The sequence below is a fragment of the Engystomops pustulosus genome, chromosome 4, assembly GCF_040894005.1.
Source record: "Engystomops pustulosus chromosome 4, aEngPut4.maternal, whole genome shotgun sequence".
Lineage (NCBI taxonomy): Eukaryota > Metazoa > Chordata > Amphibia > Anura > Leptodactylidae > Engystomops > Engystomops pustulosus.
Window position 1 is genome coordinate 171,457,796 of NC_092414.1, and position 19,021 is coordinate 171,476,816.

The 19,021-nt window shown below is 41.3% G+C and overlaps 1 protein-coding gene across 2 annotated transcripts in view; it reads right to left on the reverse strand.

Annotated features, from left to right (window-relative positions):
- Positions 1–13,154: 13,154 nt before the first annotated feature.
- The window catches only part of RGMA (repulsive guidance molecule BMP co-receptor a), a 31,141-nt gene continuing 25,274 nt past the window's right edge, over positions 13,155–19,021 (reverse strand). For both annotated transcript variants that reach the window (XM_072148563.1, XM_072148562.1), the window contains exons 3-4: positions 17,981–18,498; positions 13,155–16,407 (exon numbers count right to left, since the gene is read on the reverse strand). In XM_072148563.1, the coding sequence (XP_072004664.1) occupies positions 15,709–16,407; positions 17,981–18,498 (1,217 nt within the window). In that variant the 3' untranslated portion in view covers positions 13,155–15,708. The remainder of the gene's footprint in view (positions 16,408–17,980; positions 18,499–19,021) is intronic.

Genomic DNA, 19,021 nt, shown 5'->3' on the forward strand with positions numbered 1-19,021 from the left:
TTAGTCTGTTGTCATCCAGTTCTTAGTCTGTTACCATCCGGTTCTTAGTCTCTTGCCATCCGGTTCTTAGTCTGTTGCCATGTTTCTGTAATGTTATGTGTATGATATATTTGTTGTCTACAGCTGGGGAGCCACATACTGGATCCCAAGAGCCATATTTTACGGGACACTGCCCTAAAATATCATGAAGTAACTTCTACATGTGGGTGTTTTGGCCAAATATCATGTAAAATAATTTTCCCTTTTATTCCATCATATGGAAATATATTCCAGTGCTAGCTCCTTATTCCCATATTTGTAGTTCATAGGGGTATTTTGTGATCTGAAGTAGTATTTAGTATAGTTATAATGTCTTGGTTATTGTTGCTCCAGGTGACAGTGACAACACCCTTGAAACACAGCTCCTATATCTCCTTAAAAAAGGATTCCAGTAAACCTTCAATCTGATGTAATCCAAGAACAATAGCATATACAACATTCCCTGCAACAGATATAGAAGCAATTGCATACAATTTATGTTACTCCACTTGTAAATTGCACCATATGTCCAGTGGCATAACCTGAAGCTAATGGACCCATGACTATAATGTATGATGTGTACTACTTGTCTTCTCATATTGGTAAGTGACACCTTATGGACCCCTAAGCCTCTTGGGCCAAATTGTGACCGCAGCCTCTGCACCCCTTCAAGATACGCCCCTGCATATATCCAATGTATGACAGAACCAACAATATTGGTGCCTTTTGCATGTCATCAATATCACATCTTTGCCCAAGATTTAATCCCCTCTGATCACTTATTAAAAATAATCAGGCGTCAGATTTGGGACCAAAATGATAAAAATGGCTTAATTTGGCACCCACCTTAGCCCTTTAGAGATAAATGGTTAAGTTCAATGTACATACTGTGTTAAGATATATATATATAGAGCCCACTATATTTCATATAGTATATACTTTTATTAAAGACCACCTGTCATGCATAAAAAAGCACTAGAATCTCTGATGCAGCAGTGTTACAATGGTAGCGTTATTGGAACCCTCAGATAGCGCTAGCAAACACTGCTGCGGAGTACCCTAGTCTTGCCCCCTCATAAATACACCGGACCTCATACAGTACGGACCAGCATTTGTATTGTACAGCGCGGCAGTGTCTGCTAGTGTTATCAGAGGCTTCTGATAACGTTAGCAGTGTAACACCGTTACATCGGAACTAGTGCTAGCAGCTGCCTTCTTTAGTAAGCAGCTCCTAGTGCTTTTTTTATGTGTGACAGGTCCTCTTTAAATTGGCCTGTGAAGAAACACTATATCTGGTCATCCCTATAGTAATATATGGAGGGGATATATTAATTTGATGCGTTTGGGTCTCTGCATTTAGATAAATACTCTAGTATGTGACTCGAGAAGTATTATACACTATTATCGTAATATACAAAGTACAGCTTTTATACACTCTTGATCAACAAGAGTCTACAGCTCTGCTACTCACATGATCAGTCTGTTGTCAAGCAGAGTTACACCTTCTAGATAAAGTTTTTTTCATGGCCCAAAGTGGTGATGTCACCCAGAAAATCTAAATCCATGATATTACATAGCATTTTGGTGTAGGTGCATTGTATTCTATTATATATGAATATATATATATATATATATATATATATATATATATATATATATATATAATAGGATAGGCTAATTTGAGAAAAATATGGGTGTGACACCCAGCACCCTAACCAATGAGCTGTCAGAATAGCTTCCGCAGCACCAAAGCTGCAGCTGACATTGACGCCTACTGTAGAGGCCTACGGCTGGCAAGGCTTCAAATGAAATGAATGGGAACCGAACCAGCAGTAAGTCTACACGGTTACTACACACTGGGGCATATTTACTTACCTGGTCCCGTCGTGATCCCGTGGTGCATTGTCTGACGTGGATTCGGGTCCGGCGCGATTCACTAACATCGTGCGTCCGAGTCCCTTTGCTGAGGTCCGCCAGAGTTCACCTGCTTCTTCCCGACGCATGTGAGTGCTTGATCTTGCGACACAAAACCTTTTTTAAATTCTGCGGTTTGTCCGAATCCGTTGGGATATGCCAAAATCTGATCGCGTGCGCCAAAAATCCCGGTCCAAAACGGAAATATGCGGGAAACCCAACAAAAGTGCGGCATTCGGACCCTTAGTAAATGAGCCCCACTGGCTTTGACTCCTATAAATATGCATTTTGTTTATGCCTGGTAATTGGAATTAATAATAATAATAATCCCCCACCAGACCGATCTAACAGCACTTTATACAGTCTGACGTGCTGATATCAGACATGCCCTGTTCCTATCAAATATCTTCCCATTAGGATGAGGTTGGCACTTAATAGGTCACCAGTTTATCATGTGTATTAGTTTTAATATATGATGTGTAAAAGAACCACATTCATTTGCCACAAGTATTACTGTTAAATGCAAATTTCCTTACCTATGTTTCTATACATAACCAAAACGAATGTCTTTAACATTATTACATAAAACATCCTTATCCCCTAACTATAGACTGAACCACTCATGAGAAGAGACTGTGTAAAGCTTACACAAGAGGCTGACTAGATAAACTTTTAGTGTGATGTGTGGGGGGGGGGGGTGCACAGTGCACCAAGAACTGAGTGAGAGGGAGATAAGATCCTTCCATTGTTAGATAGAGAGCTGTTTATCAGGGTCCGAGGAAAACAGTGTGAAAAATATGCATAGGAAACTGATAAGCTGTTCACAGCCTGAGGATACTCCACTACTTGAGAGGAGCAAATTACCACCTGCACCTATACTCACATCATTTGTCAGATTTCTCTCAGAGGATTGCTCTCAACCTGTCATTTTCTTAGAGCAGATTGTGAGGAGAGAAGCTCTTCTTAGTGCCATCTCGTCATGTCCTACTTATGGGAACAGGTTTGCACAGTATGGCACAGAGTGGAGGACCTATAGCAAATGATGAAAGCCTGCCTGTCAATAAAGTTTTTCACTCAATACAGAAGGGCTTTCTATATGACCTGACCATTAGCCGTGCTTTGGGTCAACATTCCATCTTCTTGTGTAAGATGAATAAGAACTGGGTCCTCTCTCTCAAGATCCACTTGGGTCTCCAAGATCCAACAGCCACATGAGCTTCCTCTATGCTAGCTAGAGACGTAACTTGAGGGGATACACAGGGTGTAGTCACACCTGGCCCTAGGAGACTTACTAATTACTTAATGATTAGTTATTAGTTTTCCTCCAGGTAGGAAGTTCTCGAGCTAGGAACAAAATATTTATACAGTCCAAGGTATAACGTTAGCGGTTGCTGTCACTCTGAGGCCCACGAGCCTGAAGGGACCCCTGAGGTGTCACTTTCTGATCCCAAGAGATGAATATTATATCAATATCAAGAAGTGTATGATGTATGAATATCAAGAAAGTTTAATAAATGGTGAGGTATTGTCCAAGTAGGTAAAAGCTTTTGGTTGCAGGATTCTTCCACACCACCAATTCCAAGCAGTTACCAAATCAGTGCACCAGGGGGGCCTATTTTTCTTCGGTAATGAAAAAACTAAGAAAAAATATTAAACGTGTGTGCTCACCCGTGGGTTAGGAAGCTCACAGACGCTGTGCCATAATGGTAGAAATGCGGTCCAGTCCCAGAGACAGTCTTTCCGAACATATAACTGGAGCCAATCCAAATCCAGCACATGTAATTTAACTTGCTTGTCCAAACACTTTCGCGATGTACACTTGGGCAACATGACATCTATGAGAACATGTGCTATTGATCATGTCCCTATCCACAAACGTGCTGGTGATAGGGTGAAGACATTACATATGAAGGAAGCCCCGTGGATTCTGTTACTCGATACTAGATGTCCAATGGGTCTAAATCAGAAAAGCGATCTATTATACATTTATTAATATACTTTTTGTATTTTTTACATACCTTATATACTCGAGTATAAGCCTAGTTTTTCAGCACAAAAAAATGTGCTGAAAACCCAAACTCGGCTTATACTCGAGTAAAAAATATATAGGTTTTACAAGGTTTTTGTGGTAAAATTAGGGGCTTCGGCTTATACTTGGGTCGGCTTATACTCGAGTATATACGGTACCTTATATGTCTTCCCTCTATTTTTAATATCTTATTCTGTTAAATTGTTTGTTTATATAGAAAATGTATAAGTCTGTTGTTCCTTGTGATTTTCATTTGCATACAATTACTTGTGACCCGGTGTAGAGGGGGTGTAACCTTTTACGTATTTCCTCTCATTTCCTCTCCCGATTGCTGGGGTCTGAAATGCGTAACCTAATTTTTCCATGGTACCTCTGTTTTTAATTTTTCATTAATAAAGTAAATTTTTATTTACCTTAACTTTGCCTGATGTCAATGGACTCTTCATATTTTCCTTATTTTTTTTCGGTGCCCCTGTTACCCACTGCCATGGCCCGTCGGTGCTGTGCCTCTGTTCGTTTACAGAAGCAGGCCCTTCCATCCAACTACTTCCGGTTACCGGATATAGCATTGAATCAAATGCTGTACTTGGAGCGTCAGTGGACAGGTGGTCATGCCTTTTTGTGTAACCACACCAACAGTGGGAGCGCTGGAGAAGGTAAGCATACTTTTTTTGTTTTTATAATACCCCTGGCCAGATAAATATTCTTTTTTTTAAACCCAGACAACCCTTTTAAAAACTATTATTTCAAAAGCCTCCTCGAGGCTTAGAAGCTTATATTAGGCCCAAAACAGTCAATGCAAATCTGTTAATACACCAAAAACAATACATTCTGGGACAGTAGCCCATAACAGAGTCATAAAGCAGAAGTTGTAGAATATCCGTCTTTGAAGAGATTGTCAATTTCCATACGCCCAACAGAGATTGAATGGCGTACCATTGTAAATGTGTGACTAACAATCCAGTTTGCCCTTCTTTGTGGTAGTACAGTGAGGGGTCCCTTGAGGCAGGGGAGCTGCCAGCGGTACAGTAGTCTTCCTTTGTGGAGCAACCTACTTAAAGACAAGATTCTTAAATATAGGATAACAAAATAACACATTCTTTAATTCACTGTTATTAACAAAAATATAGCATTCCACAGATATAAGTCCAACCTGTCTGTATCAGTCCTGCAGTTTACATTTTTGGATGTCCTGAGTGCCGACCATAGACGTCTGATTATGGTCGGCAGATTTCTGTAGCTTCTCTTGCATTGCAGGAGCAGGAGAGGCAGGAAGCAGATCACACTATAGACACTGGTACTTCCCGGTTCAGCAGCGTGTACAAGAGACAGAAGCAGCAGCAAATCTACAAACAAGATAAGCTCCAGATCCAAGGGGAGCGGGTGACATAGCAGTGCTGACTGTGTTTTATTTCCGTATGTGTATGAGTATGTCATTTTGTGTTATATCCATGTCATGACTCTGATCTGTCTTATCTCTCTTTTTCTATGTGTCGGATACTAGTAGTAATGTTCAGAAGCTAAATGAAACTGTAGCAAAAACTGTGTACCCTGATAATCTGATAAATCTTGCTACTACAAGATTTGGGAGCCTCTAGAGAGAAAGGATGCAGGAGGGAAGTGCTTTGCTGGGCATGTAATAGCTAGAGCTAGTCAAAGTTATTTTTTACTTAAAGTACTGGACCAAAGCCCCTTATAAACATGCGGCTGTATTCACCCTGCTGGGAGTTATATAGCAGAGTTGAAAGAGTTATCCACTGTACATATGATTTGTGAATTAAAAAGTTATACAATTTTCCAGTCTGTTTTCTATATCAATTCCTCCCAGTTTTCTAGATCTCTGCTTGCTGTCCTTTCATAGAAATCTTCTACGTTTATTTTCAATGGATCGAAATCTGTCCAAGGTCATGTGATCGACATGCCGGTGCACGAGAGTAATCAGAACCATGTAATAATAATGGCTCATGCAGCTGTGTGACATCACATGACCATGGACAAATTTATATGCACTGGAAGTAAACATTTTTTCCATAACAGGACAGCAAGCAGAGATCTAGAAAACAGTAAGGAATTGATACAGAAAGTATATTGGACAATTTTATAACTTTTCCCTTCACAAACCATATCAATTATATGCTGAAAGTGGACGGCCCCTTTAAGGGTAAATACAGTCCAATTGCAGTGGTAGATTTACTGTAAATAATAATTTATGCTTCTGTGATTGGCAATTATTTGAATGGATATAGATATTATTGTATATTATATTAGACACTTCAGTTTCTATCATTTAGTATCAGAAAGTTTTCTGTTTTCTTTAAAAATCAGGAACATTCATAACGGAAAGCGTATGAAAGTGCAGATGTGAACTATATAATATTAATACATATAACCCGGTATGTACTAACCCAAGCTGTGATGGAAATTCTGGGAACCTTACAAGATCCATTATACACTTGATTAGGGCTTGGCAATGTTACAGGCTTGAACAGACTTCAGGACTTTTTACAACTGCAATCAACAATCTCCTGAACAGGATTATGTATCTTGGCGTTCTGATTCAATGTCATCAAGTGAATACAGGCAAAAACTGGGAAGCTTCTCAGGAAAATCACATTGTAAATATCAGCTAGATTGGAAGACGTGCCCAGAAATCAGTTCTGCTATTCTATCACCTTCACAACTGTGGAAGAGTGTCAATTCAAAGATGTTTCCTCAGTTAAGTTCGGGCCATTTAAGGATCCCGTCTTAGTTTTTTTCTTGTTTGAACTAAGAACATATACAAAAACAGATCATGTATCTCAAATCTATAATCCCGGATATAAAATTGACTTTTAAAACTGTAAACCTAACTTTTTCCTGGAGATCAGTGTTCAAGCTTAACTATATGTGTGTTGTTATTAGCAGCAGGACTGTGAAAAAAAGCATTTATATTCCAGGACTGTAGCTGGACTTCAAGCACTGGATCGTCTCCTAACACTGTTTTGTTTTTTTATTCAAACTGTTCCCCAGCCTCTCCGCTCTGCTGTTATATCAAATCAGAAGCCAGTTACAGTTTTTACTTAGAGCAGAGGGAAGGAGCTGCGCTGTGTTGGAACAAGACATCTCAAACACCAATGCTCCAAGTCCTGCTGCTACTAACACACACAGACACACAGGGCGGTTACTCAGATCCAGGCCCAGCACCAGCACCCAGCTTGTCCATGCAATTGCCGGGGCCTACTCGGGCACGGAAAAAAAAATTTCGGCCCCTGAATCAATTGTTGCTATAGAATACTGGTACAAATGATCACTTTCAGTCCTTGTTCTGCCCTCCTCGGGACCTCAGCATAGGGGCACAATGCAAAACTCACCTTTCCTCGCTCCCAACTGTACACAATGGGGCAAATTTACTTACCCGGTCCATTCGCGTTCCAGCGGCGGCTTCTCCGCTCTGGATTCGGGTCCGGCCGGGATTTAATAAGGTAGTTCTTCCGCCGTCCACCAGGTGGCGCTGCTGCGCTGAAAGTAAACTCATCGCGCCGGAATGCACCGAGCTGGACCAGGTGAAGGTAAGCGGTCCTTATGCGACACATTTTCGGTTTTTAAATGCGGCGGTTTTTCCGAATACGTCGGGTTTTCGTTCGGCCACGCCCCCCGATTTCCGTCGCGCGCATGCCAGCGCCGATGCGCCACAATCCGATCGCGTGCGCCAAAATCCCGGGGCAATTTAAGTACAAGCGGCGCAAAACGGAAATATTCGGGTAACACGTCGGGAAAACGCGAATCGGGCCCTTAATAAATGACCCCCAGTGACTCTGAATGTGCCAACTTCAGAGCCAGTGCATAGAAAGAAAGAAGGTGGCTGCTGGCGCTGTTTCGGGGGAGCAAGGAAAGGTGAGTAAATGTTTGGGGGGGGTTGGCTATGGTTGGGTAGCATGGTGGCTCAGTGGTTAGCACTACAGCCTTGCAGCGCTGGGGCCCTGGGTTCAAGTCCCATTCAGGTTAACATCTGCAAAGAGTTTGTATATTCTCTATGTGTTTGCATGGGTGTCCTCCCTTTCCTCCAGTTTCCTCCCACACTCCAAATCATACAAGTAGAATAGATTGTGAGCCCCATTGGGACCAATTTGGCAAGCTCTGTACAGCGCTGCATAATCTTTGTGTGCTATATAAAATAAAGTAGTTATTATTATTATGGGGGGGACAGTATGGCTACTGGGGAGAGGGGGCAGTGTGGCTTATGGGGCGGTTGAGGGCAGCGTGGCTACTGGGGGGGGGGGGGGGTAGTGTGGTTACTGGGGTAGTGGAGGTAATGTGGCTACTGGGGGGAGGCAGTGTGGCGCCCCGTGACCTACTTAAACCTGGAGCTGGCCCTGCTCAGTGCTCCTGCATTGTTACCGAACACTGTTCGCAGCTTTTTATAGTCAAAACTGCTGGTGGACTGTTTGAAACCAAATATAATATAGGGTTATTACTCAGACATTCTCTAAGCAGGAGGGAAATGTTTGTAAGGGAACATCCAGGCCATGTTTTTGCAGTTCATCTGACATGTGTTTATAGCTATATAACAGAGGACCAATGAGAGGTTAAAAACTTTTGTGATTTTTACTATTTTTCTTTTATGGCAAGTATAGTCCACCACACTTTTGTGTCCCCAAACATATCTGTGACTGGTCATTTTTTACACAAAAGTCAATGTATATGAGACAATAAAATGGATTATGTAACAGTGTTTTACATTAAAGAATTTTCCATAATGCTGCTCATTTGTTATTTTCTGGTTCATAAAAGCCAACACTACAACTGTAGGAACAATATAGTAACAGGAACAGCTTGTAAAAAATATAGAAATGTATATGGTATTCAGGGTGTGTGGATAAGATTGTGATACCTATTAAGGTGAACAAGTGTAGCATTCACACTCTGGCCCCTGCACCTGAAGAGACTTGGGGGTTATTATGCCAATAAGATACAACATTTTATATACTGTATAAAAAGCAAATACAGTTTGTAAGCAGTGAGGTTAGTACCTGCGGCAGGGGCATAACTAGGAGAGGCAGGGCCCCATAGCATACTTCTGCATGGGGCCCTCTTTCCCCCTTAAAAATAATATATATTTGTACACTCATATATACACACATTTATAAAAATACACTTACAGCATATACACATCACATATACACACTTACATACAATACCATATACAGATATACAACATATACATACCAAATACACACCCAATACACGATTTGCGAGGCTCCCTGACACTGCGGGCCCCATTGCTGCTACTCCTGTAGTTACGCCTCTGACCTGCGGTATCCATGTCAGTGACTGTCCCAATCATGGGGAACCTGCAGCAGTACACACCTACATACTGGGGAAACAACCCTTAGGCCCCTTTCACACTTGCGTTTTTCACGCGCGTTTTCTGCGCGTGCTTTTGACGCGCAGAACTTGCATTGCACTCTGACCCATTGTAATCAATGGGTCTTTTCAGACTTGCATTTTTTTTCACGCACACACGCGCGTTTTTTTTAACGCGCGTTTAAATCTCGACATGCTCTACTTTTGCAAGTCACGCGCGTGAAAAACGCACCATACAAGTCTATGGAGATGCATCAAAAACGCATTGCACTCTGAGACACTTGCAACTGCAATGCAAGTGCAATGCGTTTTTCACGCATCAATTGCCATAGAAAAGATAGAGCTCAGCCCTGAGTCCATTTCACGCGCGTTTTCTGCGCGTGAAAAACGCATTGAAATTGCATTGAAATTGCATCAAAAACGCGCGTGAAAAACTGAGACACTGAACAAACTCTGACTGAAAACTGATTGCACTCTGATGCAAAATGCGCGTTTTTCACTGACCAAAAGCTGATCGCACCCTGATCAAACTCTGACGTGAAATGCAACGCAAGTGTGGAAGGGGCCTTATTGGATGAATAAAAGTGATTTTTAGTTGCCAAATTTATAGCATCAAATCTGCTGCATTGACAAACACCCTCCCTTACACATAGAACCTGTGGTCAAACCTGAAAATATCATTGGGTCTCAGCCAGAACATAAACACAGTCTGGTACAACACAAGAATACGCTGTAACTATTTACCTTATACTAAGAGGTGCTACATGGCCACATCATGTGTCCTGGCATCCCTGAGAACAAATAACATCCGTCACCTGGTACAGAAAGCCACAAGCACCAAAACAAAATTTTAGGTGAAGTTTCTCATGTAGAATTAACGAACCACATTTCAAAGATAATAAATACTCTGTCCCTGAATGGACTTGCTAACCCTATGTAGTAGTAGATTATAATATAGGTGGTTCGGGCGCTAGCCCAGGGCCCAAGCCTTCAAGGTGGCCCACCAAACCACCTACCAAATTTTATACTGAGAAGGACCTTCACCCATGAAATCCTTGTACAACTGTTCCTGCTCTCAATACACATGTACACAAGAGCCATTTCAGGACCTTTGAAGGTCCTGAAACCAGATTGAAAGCAGGAAGGAAACCTCCTCCATTCTCCATGAAGTTCCGCAGTCTCATTGCTCTTGCAGTGAAGAATCCACTTGGTTACGATTACCTTTTTGTACAAATATTCCCAAACGGCACAACCCTGCATAGCAGATCAGCTTAAGATCCTGGTTATCATGAAATGATATTTAAGCTCTGACTATAATGTATAATGATCCCGTATGTGGTTTTGTTTATGATGTTTTTGATGCCTAATCGCATTTTTGTTTCATAGAATAGAGCATACTGCACATGTGATGTTTAAAGGGGTTGTCCAGAGGTTGAAAAACATGGCTGAAAAACAGCGACACCCTTAACCATGGTTTGTGCTGGTATTGCAGCTCAGCTGTATGGAGATGAAGGGGGCTTAGTTGCAATACCGCACACTATCCATGGTCAGGAGATGAACTGTTTTTTAAAAGAAGTAAGCAGCCATGTATTGCAACCTCTGGACAACCTCTTTACGTAAGACATGTCCACATAGCTTAATTTTTTAAAAATATTTTGATGCATTTTCTGTGTCAGATTATGAATACTAAACTCTTAGAGGAAATGTGCTTAGCTACGCTTACAAAAAATGTAAAAAAAAAACATTAAGAATAAACCGCGGCTGGTAAATGTATGTATGGAAGTGGAAATTGCCAATTGTTGGGAAGCCCATGTTCTGATTTATTTTTTCTTCAAAACTGCCGCTGTGTGAACATGTCCTTAAATAGCTGCTCATAGATTCTAATATAATCTACTTCCCTCCATTGTAACCAATCATTTATGCAACAGTGTAAGGTTAATACTGTATCAGGGTTTATAAATGGTTCAGCAATACCTCCAATGGTTATAGTATGGACAAAACGGATCATAGATTTTTATTATAAAAAAAAAACCCTGGTTAAAATAGGTTTTTATTATATATTTTTTTAGATGTGTTTTTAGCGTTTTTTTTTATATTTCTATGCCAATTGGGTATAAAGTAGACTCATAGCTAAAAATCTGCTGTATTTATTGAGTAGTCACCAGTGGCTAATGTGAGTTTACCAATAAGATGCAAGTCATTGATGAGAGGGTCAGGGGAACTTTCCTCTAACTAATAAATCAGGCTCATAACTATTTTTAAGGCGAGGGCCCAGGCGCAACTTGGTGTAAGAAAGGAGGGGTGCATGCAACCACCTACTGCCCCCAGTAAAAAAAAAAAAATAATAATAAAAAAAATCTTCTGTATATTCGGTAGGAAATGAGGAATGAGCATTGTGCCTGTTTAGGTCACAGGCTGAACTTGTATAAATATGGATGGATCAACTCAATTGGAACGCAAGGAGACACTAAAGCAGTGATGGCGAACCTTTTAGAGGCTGAGTGCCCAAACTACAACCCAAAACCCTGCTTATTTATTGCCAGGTGCCAACCAAAAATGAAAGCAGTAACTTATTGCTCCCTGTTCAACAACTTTCAATCATACTGGCCTCCTGAGGACAGCAACACAGTAGAAAGATGGAAAATTTTCATCATTTTAGCTTCTTTCCAGTTTTACTCCGTACACAGAGAATCGTAGGGCCAGCAGGAGGTCCTCCAAAGATAATTCGACCTTCCTACATTCTCCCTCTTCCTACAGTCCCAAGTAGCGAAGTAAGTATCAAAATATGACTGACAGCAGCATCTTTTAAGTTGCTTGGAACTGCAGGAAGATTCTTTGAGTCTTGTCTAGTGCGCTGGGGAGATGGCCCGGGTGCCCACAAAAAGGGCTCTGAGTGCCGCCTCTGGCACCCCTGCCATAGGTTCGCCACCACTGCAATAAAGAATCATGGGAGGTATATTTGGAGCATCAAAGATTTCCATTCTAGATTTATAGCAGTGGGATGTGGCTATGTGTGCTCGGCCTGTGAATTTACTAGGATGTCAAGAGGCAGTCGTGCTACTGCAGAAAATAGAAAAAAGAGGAGCTGCGGGGAGTGCTAGTAGCAGAGTACTTAGGTTTTTTTTTTTTAAATGTGCTGTCAGCACTGACAGGGGTGTGTGACTGCAGTGTGCTGAGGCTACTTATATGCTGGTGGGGGTTGAATTGTGCTGGGGCTACCTATATACTGGAGGGCTGCAGGGTTACCTATAAACTGGCAGGGGGAGGTTGCATTGTCCTGGGGCTACCTATATACTGGGAGGATAGTGTGTGTGGGGGGGGGGGATTTGCAGTGTACCGACTCCCTATATACTGGGTGGGGGTACCTACAGTGTGCTAGCGATTTTTTTAGATTTGCCCCGTACAACAAATTGAGATGACGAGAAATGTGGATTATCATTGTAGCATCTCTCCAGGAAGAATCAAGAGATCTTGAGAATAAGCAGCAAAGATAATACGGCCCTCTCTACACCTTGCTCCTGCAGCATATTCTAGGCTGTCAGGGGAACTCTTTGCTGGGACAAAAGCCTGGGTGCCTACAGACAGAGGGCTCTGGGTACCACCACCATTGGTATATTTACCCAAGATTGTAAAGTAACACATCAACTTACGAAACTAATAATGATGATCGCCTCATATACCCCATCAAACTGGAGAATCAGGTTGAGGTTGGTAGGGTACAGAAGGTCCAGAATATATTATGACAGCAGATGGTGAATAGTAGAGATGCCAAGTGAGTGGAAGTCCACCATGTGACCTTAAAGTCCCCCAAAACACTTCATTTTTCAGAAATAAAAGAGAAGACGTCCAATTTAATGTTAAAAACCTTTACTTGCATTTTCAATAAATAATTTACAGTATCTACATGAGTCAATGTTGATGTCATACCCAAGAACAAATGTTTCATTGTGTTTTCCCTTTTGCCATTGTGCGATATTTCTACATCCATAAGTTCGATCTTGGCAAATTTTAGACAGTAAACTTGATAAGCCAATAAAGTGCTTCACTTAGTTTCTTTTTTCTGAACATTGATGTACAATCGACGGCCTATTTTTTTAACCCCAAAATGACAGTGGTCTGAACTGCAAAGCAGGCAAGGCATCAGAAATCTATATGTAATCTATAATTACTATTCAGCAAAATACGCACATCCAGACACACCTTACAACATGCTTGTTGGAACAGATTGCTGCTGCACTAACTAATAGCACTCGATAGGAAATGAGGACAAGAACTGTGCCTGATGAGGTCACAGACTGGACTTTTATAAATATGGATGGATCAACTCCACTGGAACGCAAGGCGACACTAAAAAATCATGGGAGGTATATTTGGAGCATCATAGATGTCCATTATAGGTTTATAGCAGTGGGGTGTAAACAATAGCTTGCCAGCTGCTATGAAACTACAACCACCAAATATCTCCATGCATGTTCACTATGCAGGCAGGAGGATCAAGATGTTTCCATATTCATTGATCAAGGCCAATTTGCGAGAATGAAAAGTCAGGACAGAAGAGGGGGTAGGTACCATTAACCCATATTAAAAACTACTATTATGCTGAAGAAACACAATTCTAGTAAATCAGCAGAGGCAACCATTTTGAGGAATCCACTGCTTGCATTGTTAACAATTGCAGAGTTCTTAGAAAGTTTCCAACAACGGCTCTTCGTTGCCTTCGCATAAGTTGACCAAATACAATAGATGACCATATGAGGTCTTCCAACTAACCACCATGCGCCAGTAGAGGTAAGGGAAAGAAAGTTCAGGCTATTTTTACAGGGAATAGAAGACCCTTTCAAAACGAATACACACCAGGCCAAATGTCCATTTGCATTGGGGTGGTTGAACTAGAGGACTAGTTTTGGACAAGCAACAGGGAGTAAAGCCGGTTTTTGTTCCGATGTAAATTGAGTAGCTAAATGCAAATAGGGCCACAAAAGGGCTACCTCCGCTGAGAAAGTTACTGTATCATCTGAAAACAAAATCTATAAAATGATTCATGTGTGCCTTAGCTGTCTGCAGCACAATAAGAGGAGGTCAGAATTCAATTTCATGGCATGAAAAGTAGTTAATCACATCTATTACACTGGAATACAATACATATCTCCTATTTACAGTGACACCAATATAAAAACAAAAAGCACATATTACAGACGAGATAAATTATTTCCAACACAAGTTGCATTTTTTTGCTTTACATTGGACTCCTAGAGGTTAATATTTACACTATACATCCGCCCCAGTAATCAGTGTCATACCAGTAAACAGCCTGTACTATGATCACTGGTCTAAAGACCAGGCTCTTTTACCTCCCCCCCACTAGAATTTATAGCCACAATACAACAAGCTGCTGCTTCACCTGCCATGAGTTGTGGCATCACCGTGATCTAAGCGCTCCGATTTCCAGCCCAGAGGCTCTCTGAATTAGCAGTCATGGAGTTTCTACCAGCTCTTATCTGGATGCATCTGTAGCTAAAGGGAAGCAACATGTACCTTGACCAACACACTCATAAAAGTGCTACCTCAAAACAGTAAAAGGTAACATAGTAACGCAGGTCCACAAAGATCATGGTTTCCAAGGCTTTTTTTTTTTTACATTTTTTTTTTCATTGCCTACATAAACTTCTCCCTGGTACCAATGTGTTTCAAGCCAGGTTTTGTAATATGTAGCACAGCTACATATGCATAGTGGAGATGGAAAAGCTTATTGCTACATGTCCACGTTGTATATAGACCATCGGATACCAGTGAGCACCAAGAAAGTTGATCATGCAGTTACAGCTTATTATGAATCACAAAAGCCACGTTCACAAAGTACTAACATTTCACAGCCACCATGAGATCCGCAGTACTAGGTCGAACAGAGGAAGCCGTCTTCTCTCTGGGATGTCTATAGATGAGGTATGGTTTACATAAGCTTCACAAGGCAGATTTGATGGACAGTCTATACTCGTGCTCTGTAATTATCGTGCATCAAAGAGATGCACAAAAAACAAAAATAAGAGGTTACAGAGGTCTCAAGTCAGCTCTAAATCCATATCCTAAAAATTTAAACACCTGTCCTACAGCAATGCGAGACACCTTCCTTTTTGAAAGACACATCTCCACTGTGACCTTTGCATTCTTCATATATTTTTGGATCAAGGATGTTAGCTTCACGAGGCCTAACCCGTTGAAACATTGCCAATTTCAAAAGCTCAGTTTCGGTGACTGTGGTACATGATGAAATAAATTAGATGACACATCAGATTCACACATTGTGCTTCCACATAAACAAATGGATTCTGGGTAACTGAGCCTGAACCTCTTGAAACTGCCTTACTACATCTTATTAGAGTTAGATTTACACAGTAAACATAACTTTACGGCAACACTGTGCAACACTGAAACAAATACACAAAAACTACAAGAAACATGGTCATTCCCAGGCCCGACTTAGGAGTTGCACTTCCAGACCCAATGTCCATCTTCCTTTCATACAAATGGAGTTTGTCCTTGTTGGAGTGTAATGACTTCACATCCTCAAAGGCATAATAAGCAGCTAGAGTGAAATTCACATCTCCTGTTGTGAGGAGGTCAAACACACAGGACTGAAAGTAGAGGTCCTCAACTGGCAGCTTTTCTTTGCATTTGGCTCCTGCCATTTGAGGGGTAAAGGAGGACACACTGGACCCAGTCCCATGTCTCCTAGAGCCAGTTTCTGAAGTCTGGGAGTGGAAGGTTCGAAAGTCAATTTGCTGGTTCTGGGGACAACCCTGGAGACACAGATAAAGTCCTTGATTTTCTTTGTCCTCCACAGCATTTACCACCTCCTCAGGCATGCGTACTGCAAAGGTCAGGTAACGACCAACTTGCCGCACCACTATTGTGGTGCCAATATATTTGGCTTGTATTTCTATGTGTTGGCCGGCCACTTTTTCTATGATTTTCAAACTGTTTGCTCCACTTTTGTCTCCACCATTTTTAGAACCATCAACAAAGGCAGCTGGTAATTCATCCATTTCAGCCTGGTAAACCTTCTGGTCCACACACTCCTGGAAGTTCTTGAAGATTATTGTAATCTAAAGAAACAGAAAAGAAAATAAATTAATCCATTAGAATGGAATTTTACAGAAAATGTCATTGTCAGGGTGCGGGGTTCTCTCATCTACAGCAGTAAGGTCTTCTAGACAGACTGTTGGAGGACTGGGGAAATCAATCTGCATCCAGAAAAATTGTCAAACTCAATGAACGTAGATATAAAAGCTACAATGATTTATTACAATCTGCATTTTCCTACATGCAACCACATGCTCCTAGCTATCGGGACACATGTGTAATTCTTAGGTCTAACTAGTTTCACAAGATCTTGAATAATGAGGACAAGACTCAAACTGTAGTATCAAGGTGTAGAAAAAGTGACAACTACTAGGTCCAATGTCTAAATACTTTACTGTAACCTAAGAAGGATGGGTCCTAATTTGTCTTCTATACAGCTCAACTTTCCAATTTCTATTTTTTTTTTAATGAATCAAACCCATTTTCAAATACTAAATAAAGTTAAATAAAGCTGGCTGCAGACCACACCATGGTGAGATGATTGAAGACTGTGTATAGCAAACGGCCTATTTAACTGGCTGCCACCAATTTTCATTTACAATATGGTTCAAGGGGTTTGTCCCACATTACCAAATTATCAACTGAGCTTTGAATATTTTAGGCACTTCCATACAGATTACATGGGGCAGTAAAGCACATGCACAACTGTGATGCAGGAACTCCATTGTCATGATCAATGGGAGCTACAGTGATAACCTAAGATAAGCAAAAGTCATAACTGTGTGGTACTTTTTTATCTCATAGAATGGAAAACAGCTGGAAAAGACCGTGTGTTTTAATTTTAACTTTTAAAATGAGGATAGACAGAAGAGAGATAAAAATCTTATGTACGCATCGGTTATAAAGCACAACCTCCTCTGACGGAGTAACATGCTGTACACAGTAGTGGCCATCAACTACATCAATCTCATACTTAAGATTTTTGCTTTTGTTCCACACATCTAACCTTGTAAATTGAACAATAAGCAGGGGCGTAACTTAAGTTGGTGCAGAGGTTGCGGTCGCACCCGGGCCCAAGAGGTTTGGGGGCCCTTATGGTGTTACTTTCCCATATGAGAAGACCATTACTATAAACCATGGATTATAGTCGGGGGCCCATCAGCTTCTAGTTACGCCACTGACAATAAGGGAGTAATAACTGCATTCAAACCAAAATTTTCAAGTATCATAAGAAAGGTTTTGTCTAGGTAGCGCTTCTGTTCAGTTCCACTAAGGAGAGCTGCGTTCGGTGACAATCGTTATAGTGTCAACGGGGAGTCTTGGGTAGTCTAAGACCTACCCTCTGTCTCATCATCATTGCTACAGGCTGTAGCGGAACAGAAACCTGGACCAATAAGGAAGAAAGGTCTGTGTCTCACAGATTAAGACTCTCTGTAAATACTATAGTTCCAGTTCATGGCTCTGTTCTAACAAAGCAGCTTTAAGAAGGAGCAAGTAATTGTACCTTGTAGGTAAAGATAAAGTTTTTAGGATCCTGAATTCAGGGTCACATTAAGTCTCATCTATTAATATTGCTATTATGTATACTTTATTTACCTTGCTGGTAGCTGTTGCAGTTGATCCTGGGTGTACTGGGGTGTTGGTGACTTGTACATTCAAGTAATTATTGTCTATAAGAGGCCATGCGCCTTGTATTTTGCAGGTCTGGAAAGTGTCCGTAAACGTCCTTAGATGTGGATCCCCAAATAGACCACAATGGGTGTAATTAGGAGTTGCTGAGTGTCGGTGAAAATTCTTTTCATAATGACATATCTCAGGGCTGTCAGACCTTTCCTGGCTGTCCCATGGTGGTGGGGTGCGAACACGTGGCTGGGAAGTGGGACCTTCTTTGGAGCAGTTGTGTTGGCTCATGAGATCATCAATGCCATGTACAGCTGAATGGTAAGCCAAATCTCCTCTACAGAAGCGGGCAGTTCGTCGCGTGCAATGAGCATAGGTTCGCAATGCTGTGCAAACTTCCACCGAATCCTCCGCTCCTGTGTTATGGTGGGAGTTTGAGGCCGTTGACCAGAACTCAGAGTTGCACTTCATAATTCTACAGGATGAGCTGAAAGCTGAAAAAAAAGGGGTAAATGGTGAGTGACGTCATTATTTTATCACTGGTAACATAGTCTAACAAATCTGTGTTGAAGGTGTAGATCTCTGGAGTAGGTATGCCAGAACCAAATACCATGCCTTACATAAGCACACTTACACGAAAGCCCAAGAAGTCACTAGTAAACACTACTCAGGCACGCAACAGAAGCGCCATAGCCCTTAGATGAGGTACAAGGTGCCTCATATTTCCTTGACGTCACTCGTTCCTAGATGTTTGGACAGTCTCTCGACACTTGGGAAAAGTCTACCTCAACTGTTTATTAAAGTCCATTACATATTAATATTTACAAGTTCTTCACCAGATCCAACCCCCCCCCCCCATGGTCCTGAAAGTAAATGTCACATCATGTGCAATCTTGTAGCATTATCAAACATCTTCATGTGCTTTCTACAGAGAAGCAAAGTGATTTATACTGGACTGAAACAAAGTACAAGTGAGCGGCTATCACATAGAAGGCAGTAAAACACAGCACAAGCTGG